This window comes from Bufo bufo, chromosome 4, assembly GCF_905171765.1.
Source record: "Bufo bufo chromosome 4, aBufBuf1.1, whole genome shotgun sequence".
Classification (NCBI taxonomy): domain Eukaryota; kingdom Metazoa; phylum Chordata; class Amphibia; order Anura; family Bufonidae; genus Bufo; species Bufo bufo.
Window position 1 is genome coordinate 597,566,218 of NC_053392.1, and position 9,936 is coordinate 597,576,153.

The following is a 9,936-nucleotide window of genomic DNA, read 5'->3' on the forward strand; positions in this document are numbered from 1 at the left end:
GGTGCCCTAACTCTTCCCTCCCCCCTTGGTCCAGAGGCAACAGGGTGGCTGGGTCCAAAGTATTACACCTTTGGAGAGCAACATTGTCAGGCAACAAAATGGAACACTGCATTCTCAAATAACGGGCAACAAAACAATCATTTGGATTGTACGTTCATGAGGATAGATGTAATATCACCATCACTTTGTGGTTCAGAACTATCTCAGAGCTTTCATCAAACATAGCTAATACAACTACTACAGCTCTGATGCAGAAAGGGGCACCTCTGGCCACGGGATCAAGTCTGACTGAATAATATGCTACGGGGCGTTATTGCTGGCCATGCAGTTGGGTGAGGACAGATGAGTCATGGCCACTCACTTCATAACAATACAATCTAAATGTAATAATCTGATAGTACATTGTGGGGGAACACAAAATTGCCAGTTCTAGGCATAAAAAGCATCTACCACCTCATCTGTGAGGCGGTAGGGACTAAAGGACAAATCAATCACAATGGAGTGAGTAGGGGTAATGGGAACCTGAGCCAACAAGGTGTGTGTATTGGGCACGATGTGGGTGTTAGAAACTATGGCTTCATTAACTGCATGTAGGTCATGTACCATCCAATGGTGAGTGGTTTTGCTTTTCTCAGCTTCTGGGAGTACTGATACAAACATGGACCAGGGAATTTTATCACTAATGGCCAACAAAGTTCCTGGTCGTTGAGGGCACCTGTAAGCTTCACAGTGCCGTCCTCCTGATGTGAGATACCAGCATGTACTTTTGCAAGCAAATCTGCACCTAGGAGGCAACAAGGGGCGTTACCACTGACCAGCAAACGGGCAAGCGCATCTTGGTTAGGGGCAAATCTAATATGGATGGTTTCTGTTGAAAAAGGAGCGTACTACTTTCCCATCCACTTCTACCCAAAGACTGGTGTCCTTGGAGAGTAAATCAGAGGAGGCCATGTTTGCTGTGCACAACTGTCTTGGCTTCTCCAGTATCAATCAAAAAGGGACTACTTCTTTATCACCCAGAGTAAGGGATATCATTGGGCCAGACTGAATCTGCTTAAAATGTTTAAAAGTAGAGCCGATACTGGATTTCCTGTTTCCTAATCTTGATCTAACTCCCCCCCTCCCTGTCTTTGTGTTCTCCTTATGACAACAAAACATGGGTGTCTGTGGGGACGGACAGTGATCTGGGCATGGTCAACATAGAATACAATCCTCTCGTGTGGTGTGGACGAGGAGTACCACACACAGCACAACACTCTCTCTTCTGGGATCTGGGTCCCACAGACTCTGCAGGCCCATCATAGGGTGACAGACTTACTTTTTCCTCACTTCAATGAGGCGTTTGACATCACGGCTGTAGCAATGCCAAAGGAACACTACCTATGGTTGGCACCACTAAACCACCCAATGCCGCTTGATGTTACTCTGCATTTTGGCTTACAGAAGTATCCAACTTTCCCTATCGCGGAATTAATAGACTGGAAAACAAAACAGGACTTCTCATCTTCCATGGGAGTGTCTTATAACTAAGGGATGGGCACAAGGGCTGTCGTTGTCTGTAACGTCCACCCCTATCCTCCTCCCTCCGCTCTGAGTCATCTAAGTCCACCCCCTTCAGTCGGACGCTGTGGTCCTCCTTTTGTCCGTCAGTAATGTGGCAGCTGTCCATTAGAACAGAGCTCTGATGTTTAGCACAACACTTAACATGTAACACGTAACTTCAAACATTGAAACAAACAGATCCGACAATACAGACATGAACACACAAAGGGCCCATAAAAAACTTTTCATTGACTTTGATAAAAAAAAATGTACAGCTTGATCAATGCTGTTGGCACAAATAAAAACCAAAAACTTCCAAGAAAAATAAAATAAAATCCTCAATGCGCATATTATTTAAAAAACAAATACCGTACTCCATACGCATTCATATACATTTTCATGTACTCATTTTCATTAACAGCTCATAATCAGTCTTCACACATATTCGCCTCAATTACAACTCAAAGCCACACCCATTCACATTCTACTGAATCATTTATGTCTTCCAACCCACATTGTTTCATCCCAAAACTTGCAGCACAGACAAACACAGCTTTCCTGGAAACAGATAGCCACACCACACCCAGAATTGCTGATGGTCTGTCGCTGTAAGACAATATACATGTTATAATCATACAGTCATTTTGTTAAAAGCTGGATTCACACAGTACACTGCTTGGGAAAGAAGAAAAAAAGATTGAACAATTCTTTGTCTTCTATAATAATATTACACATATACACATATAACATCACTTACTCTGCATGATTTCCTGCCCCCATGATTCCCTCCCCCCTTTCCCTGCTCCTCTTATCTCAGGAATGTTTCTGTGTGAAGGCGGGACTAAATGAATTTCTCTATTTCACAGTTCCTGACCATCTTTTTGTCCCTCCAGTTGCCATAAATCGACTTGCCGCTCGGTGCCATGCCTGTGCTGCACCTAATAATCCTTCATCATTCAGCTTTCCCTGACACTGCTCTGTTTTCTCACTCGTTAAAACTCCCCCTTCAACATCACCGGAGTTCTGATGCCCTCAATCTGTAAGCTCTAACTTCACAGTTTCTTACAGATTTTCATCCCTGTTGCCAGCCGGGCGACCTTCTGTCCGGGCCACACTTCTCTAACATTCTTTGTCACATTTTAACTTTCAATTCTCCATATCACATCCTATAATCTCCCTCTTTCCTCGCTACTAGCTAGGGGCTGTATTTTCTCCTTCATAATACTGGGACTGACCCATCTTAACAACAGTATTTCAAACTGACACACACACAAAACAGAGGAGTGATCAGCACCTTTAGCCCTTTCTTCCGCAGACAAAGGATTCACCCTCCCACTGGTTTGCTCAAATCTGACTATCACGTCTGACTAGTCAGCTGGGACTCCTCGCACGTCTTCCCCAAAACCAGGGGTCAGACGGGCTCCGTCGCGTCTTCCTGGGGTCAGGTCAGGAAGTCTCCGCAGTCTTCCCTTTGATCAATGAGTCATGTGGAACTACCATCTTCCTAGGCTCAGGTCAGGTAGTCTCCGCAGTCTTCCCATAGATCAATGAATCATGCAGAACTACCGTCTCCCTGGTCAGGTCAGCCGGAGTTCCTTTGTCCCACACCTCGGCGCTACAGCGCCCCCTTCCAAACCAGGAGGTTACTGTCCCCTCCCTTTGTATGTGGTTTTACCGTCTGTGCTCAACTCACTCCTCACATAAATCACAGACACACACAAAACATATACACACCAGAGTGATCTATGATTTCAGACTATTGGTTCAATAGACTCTAAGCTTTCAGCATTACAGCCGACTACTATACTTACATCAGTACCACCCCACAGCGGACTGAGCTATCTGAGCATGACGAAGTAAATAGCAGAAAGGCCGATGAGATAAAAAGTTTTCTCACCTTTCTTTGAGGTTGCAATCCTCTCCCCTCTGCCGTTCGTCAAGCTCAGGGGCCCGTCTTGTCAGCTGTTTGATGCTACATTCGCTCAGAGTCCCTTCGTGGTCGCCATTTTGATAAAGACGCCCTAAATTAGGGCATTTTAGATACACTCTGGTGTTCCAGATCAATGTACCCCCCCCCAGGGGTTAATATCCACGCGTGGCTGAGAGACTAGACGCTGACACATAGATGGTCAATGCAATCTCTAACTTTTATTACATGGGATAAGCCGTATATACATCTTCAGAAGAGGGCAGTCCTCTCTGAGGCTAAAACATTGTTTCATTGGTCAAAAAGGAAGAAGAGATAAGAGAGAGGAGATAATAGACCTGCATCTGCGCACTGGGCCCTACTTTGGAATGTGAACTAATGTAAACATCTGGTTACCATCGCCATTTTGTAATGGCTTCTATTCTAACAATAATACTGCATACGTCATATGTGACACTTCAAAGAGGTGCTTCTCTATAGGCAGTGGATAATATATATCATCAAGTCATATGATTGGTCTACGCATTCCACCACACTCCATGGGACACCTGCAGAAAGATGAGAAATCAGACACTGCCCGCAGCACTTTGCCCCCCCTTCCTCTCCTGTTTGCATTCCAAAGAGAAGGGTGGGGGGGAGGCACTTGGAGAAGAAAAAGTTTAACTCATTACAGTCCTAGATATACAAAATATAGAATAAAATTCACACATCTTTAACATCCTCATGGCAAAACCAAAACAGCCTTTTGTGGCTGAAATGTTGATGGTTTTAAAAAGGCACCTTTTTTGTTTTTGGCAGCCCCGCAAAGAGGAGCACACTTACCTGCTCCCCGTTACTATATCCCAAATCTTTTACTCCCTGGCCTTAGCTTTCTTTCTCTGGTCCCCTGCTGCCAATAGCCGCTTTGCAGCAAATTACTAGCCACAGCGTTGATCTACTCATCTTGCATCATGTGCCCAATTGCCATGATGCAAGGGCAGCAGGATACCACTGCAGTCAGCAGTGGGGTCAAAGTGTATATTGACAGTGGGACCGGAGCAAGGCCGCTGGTGCGCAGGTACATTTTCCTATGCAGATCTGCCTGGGAAGTTCTAATGATAGTCTCCTCTGCCTTGCACTGATTCCTCTTGTGAGTATTGCACGCTTTGGTGGAAGACCTTCCCAAGTCAAACATGGAGCATTTGGAGTGGTGCATGGGAATCAAACTGTGAATGCTAACACAATTTTTCTTAGCAAAGCAAAATATAACGATGAGATGGATGGAAGGAAACTCCGTCGCTTGGCTCGGTGGTGTAATATTAAAGGATCATTTTCAAAAACAGAAATGGGGTCATTTACTTACATGCCAAATTTTCGGGGTATAGAAAGTTGCAAGGCCCAAGCCTGTATGACAATACTTTATCACTCAGACATTTTTTTACTCTTCTCGCCACTAGAAAAATGGCGGGGCTGGCAAATTGGCCCTGGCACAATGACAAACATTTAACCAATTTCAGGTGTAAAAGTTGTATAAAATTTACTCCACTCAGGGAGTGGAGTAGAATTTCACGTCAGACGCACACTGCCAGAGTACACGCCTGATGATGAAGTGTATGATGAAGTGTATGTTTTGTGATAAATTAGGCACATCCTTCGGCAGTGTAGCAGCTATCAAAGTCCAGAGTAAAAAGTCTCTTTGATAAACGTCCCTCGAAGTGTCCTAAAAAATTCCACAAAGTCTGGGATCCATGGTGTAAGTCTCACCTCACCATTTGCACACAGTGACCACCAAGTCTTCCTTAACTCCGTAGGTTCTGGGGCCATATCTTATCATCTAAAGAATAAAGATACATAGGCCCAAAATGCAGATATTTATTATATTTATTAACATGTTTGACAGAGTTATATAACGTCTAAGGGAATCATATGACGGATCCCCTGATTACAGCGCAAGGTAATTTACTTTGTTTCACACAGTTCTTCACTTAAAATTACTCAGGACCTAAGAGTGCGTGCATTACATTTAGTGGACTCTAGAGCTCAGGTCCTGATTTTAGGGCTCATTCACACGAACGTATGGTTGCGGCCCGTAAAACATGTGTCGCGGCCGTGTGAAGTCAGTTTGGCGGTTTGGACCCATTCAAGATCAGCAAAATACATCAAAAGATAGGACATGTCCAATCTTTTACGGTTTGGAGGCACAGACACCAAAGTCCTTGGACGAGCTTCTGAGTGTTTCCGTGGGCTTCCAATCCGTGACTCTGCTCTGCAAAATATAGGACATGTGCTATCTTTTGATATATCTTACAGATTGCAGGCCCATTCAAGTCGATGTGTACCCCAAAAGGAAACCAATGAAAACTACAAGTCAACATTTTTCTCTGTAAGCTCTCTGCTGTGCAGTTACGGATGACATCCCGAACATGACAGTGGCTTCGGCCCTGAGTGAATTCACTGATGTGTGATAAGACTTGACCGAATTCTATTTCATTTTCCACATTCAGAACATGAAAATAATTTCTCCCCGTGTGGATTCTCCGATGTCTAACAAGATCTGCTTTATGGTCATTACTAGTGTTCAGCGAAGCGAACCATCCGAAGAGGAATTCAGTCTGAATTTTAGGAAAGATTTGATTTTAAATGAAGCCAAATTTACTTGGGCTTCATGATTACGAATCATTTTTTCCTAATCTGTAGAGGCAGTCCGCTCCTCTCTTGGAAAAAAAAAGACCTGTCAAAGGACCTGCATTCAGTGTGATGATGTCACCGTGCTCTCCCAGCATGATCACATGGTGAAGCCATCACGCTAAGTGCAGGTCCTTCAGCAGGTCTTTTTCAATCAAGAGAGGAGTGGACAGCCCCTGTGCGAGCAAATTGATGAGGGGAGTGATTTATTTATTTGTTTTAATCCAAAAGGCCATATTGCACAAGCATATTATCATTTTTAATGGCTGTTAGATGAGTGCACTTCGGTCTAAAGGGCAATTAAAAATGGTCTTATTGACTGATAGGCTGAATGGGGTTTTAACATAATGATTTGTGACAAATTAATTTGGAACGAACCAAAATTTCTTGTTGAACTCTGACCAAGCTGCAGAATTGAATTTTTCAAAAGTTCTCTCATCTCTAGTTACCACATTCTGAACATTAAAATTGCTTCTTTCCAGTGTGAATTCTCTGATGTTTAACAAGATTTGATTTAGTTATGAAAGATTTCCCACATTCTAAACAAGTAAATGGCTTTTCCCCTGTGTGAGTTCTCTGATGGGAAAAAATAAGTGATTTATGCTGAAAACATTTGCCACATTCTCAACATGAAAATGGCATCTCTCCTGTGTGAATTCTCTGATGGGAAAGAAGAAGCGATTTATGCTGAAAACATTTGCCACATTCTGAACATGAAAATGGCTTCTCCCGTGTGTGAATTCTCTGATGTCTAACAAGATGTGATTTACGGTTAAAATATTTTTCACATTCTGAACATGAAAATGGCTTCTCCCCTGTGTGAATTAACTGATGGTTAAGAAGAATTGATTTATCTACAAAACATTTCCCACATTCTGAACATGAAAATGGCTTCTCCCCTGTGTGCCTTCTCTGATGTTTTGCAAGAGCCGATTTATCGGTAAAACATTTCCCACATTCTAAACAAGAAAATGGCTTCTCCCCTGTGTGAACTCTTTGATGGTTAACAAGAACCGATTTCTGCTGAAAACATTTCCCACATTCTGAACATGAAAATGGCTTCTCCCCTGTGTGAATTCTCTGATGGCAAAGAAGAAATGATTTATGCTGAAAACATTTATCACATTCTGAACATGAAAATAGCTTTTCCCCTGTGTGAACTCTTTGATGGTTAACAAGAGCCGATTTCTGCTGAAAACATTTCCCACATTCTGAACATGAAAATGGCTTCTCCCGTGTGTGAATTCTCTGATGTCTAACAAGATGTGATTTACGGTTAAAATATTTTTCACATTCTGAACATGAAAATGGCTTCTCCCCTGTGTGAATTAACTGATGGTTAATAAGAATTGATTTATCTACAAAACATTTCCCACATTCTGAACATGAAAATGGCTTCTCCCCTGTGTGCCTTCTCTGATGCTTTACAAGAGCTGATTTATCAGTAAAACATTTCCCACATTCTAAACAAGAAAATGGCTTCTCCCCTGTGTGAATTCTTTGATGGCTAACAAGAGATGATTTATAAGCAAAACATTTCCCACATTCTGAACATGGAAATGGCTTCACCCCTGTGTGAATTCTCTGATGGTTAAGAAGAAGTGATATATGCTGAAAACATCTCCCACATTCTGAACATGAAAATGGCTTCTCCCCTTTGTGAGTTCGCTCATGTTTAGTAAGAACTGATTTAGATTTACAACATTTCCCACATTCTGAACATGAAAATGGCTTCTTCCCTGTGTGAATTCTCTGATGCATAACAAGAGTTGATTTATAAATAAAACATTTCCCACATTCTGAACATGAAAATGGCTTATCCCCTGTGTGAATTGTCTGATGTATAACAAGATGTGATTTAGACTTAAAATGTTTTTCACATCCTGAACATGAAAATGGCTTCTCCCCTGTGTGAGTTCTTTGATGTCTAATAAAATCTGATTTATATGTATAACATTTCCCACATTCTGAACATGAAAGAGCATTATCCCCTGTATGACTTCTTTGATGATGAACACTTCTTCTGTGGCTTTTATTTTGCTTAACAGTCTGTGATGAATCAGAAGATTGAAATCCATCCAAAGGATCAGATGATAGACCTTTGCTGGTAACGGCTGAGGATACATCTGAGATAATGGCATGGTCTTCATGTGTATCTTCTGTGACACCACAATCATTTGTTCTAAAAGCTGGCATCACATGTTTCTCTGAGCTCCTGATACAGTCATCTGCCAAGAATAAATCTGAGTTTTATAATTTTTAAATAGAACCTTAAAATTATATTACAATTTTATAACATTTCACAAGGGATCTGTGAGTCAGTGCTATAAGCTGGTGTCCATCTCACTCACTGACCGCTAACTGCACTTAAAGGGAACCTTACTTAATGGTGGCCATGATAATCACCAAATTATTGAATACTCCACCAAGGGGGAGAAACCCAGGGTTCCCAGCCATTTCCGCCTTGTGTAAGTGGAAAACAAAAATATTTCTTACCGGTAATTGTTTTTCTTCAAACCCATGAGAGCACCAATGCGACTATGTCCTCCAGGACAGCAAACCTGAAGAGATAAAATGGTTCACACCTCCACCACACCTCAGTGATTATAATAACCAAACCTCCGGAGGCGTGCCAACCACCAAAGAATAGGCTTGAAATAAGAAAAGAGACAATACAAAAAAAGGGAACCAGTTCGGTACATTATATTCCTATTCAATATCATGCATCTATATGCCCAATTGGCAAATTTCCCCCCTTTTATTTTTTAAAGATTAAATTAAGTTAAGGGTAAGGAAATTTTGGGATGCTGGTGCGGTCATGGGTTTCAAGAAAAACAAGCCTGTAGTACTTACTTCCCAAAGACTGCATCTGAATTTAGATGCAGCCTATAGTGTCTAAAAAAGGTATGAGGAGAACTCCAAGTGGCTGCTCTGCAGATTTGGGCCAGTGAAGCATCCGCCTTTTTTGTCAAAGAGGCAGCAACTGCTCTTGTTGAAAATGCCCCAAACCCAGTTGGGGGAGAGAAGTTCAAAGAAGAATATGCAAGGGAAATTGCATTTTTGTCCCATCTAGCAATGGCACTAATAGAAGCCTTGTGACCCTTGAATCTTTAATAGATTCTCATCTATTCTCCAGGATGCTGTGGAATCTAAGTAACTTAACAAACATCTTCTGACATCCAGACAGTGGAATATTTCCTCTAACGGATTTACAGGATTTGGACAAAAGGATGGCAACACCACATCCTGATTCCTGTCGAAATCTGAGACTACATTAGGCTGGAAAGATGGAATGGGCCTAATAATTATTTTATCCTCCAACACAGTAGTGTAGGGGGGAAAAGCGGAGAATTTCCGAGACCATTCTAGCGGAAGTAACTGCAATCAGAAAAGCCATCTTGAAGGTAAGCAATTTTAACAGAGATATTATTAACTGGTTGAAGAGTCTCTTGAGACAGAGCCGAAAGGACAGTGTTTAGATCCCAGGGGGGAGATAAGGGTCTTAATGAGGGACGTAATGTAAAAGCTGCAGAGAGAAATCTTTTAGTCCACTGATGTTCTGCTAACGTAGTGTCAAAAAAATAACTCAGAGCTGCAACCTGTATGCTTTTAGATTTTTATCTAGACCTGCTTGTAAAAAAAAAAAAAAAAAAAAAAAAAAAAGACAACTTTTGGCACATCCGGGACGTTTAAAGGATCTGGACTGTAACCTAGGAAGGTAGAAAAAATATTCCACACCCTAATGTACCTTTTAGAGGTGACTAGCAGTGATGAGCCGCAAGGGCAATATTCAAATTTGCGGT

General features: G+C 42.0%; 1 protein-coding gene across 1 annotated transcript; it reads right to left on the reverse strand.

Annotated features, from left to right (window-relative positions):
• Positions 1-6,595: 6,595 nt before the first annotated feature.
• LOC120999327 (oocyte zinc finger protein XlCOF7.1-like) lies at positions 6,596-7,949 on the reverse strand. Its single transcript, XM_040430195.1, is given in 1 exon segment — positions 6,596-7,949. A coding segment is annotated over 1 exon segment (1,299 nt). The 5' UTR covers positions 7,895-7,949.
• Positions 7,950-9,936: the final 1,987 nt, after the last annotated feature.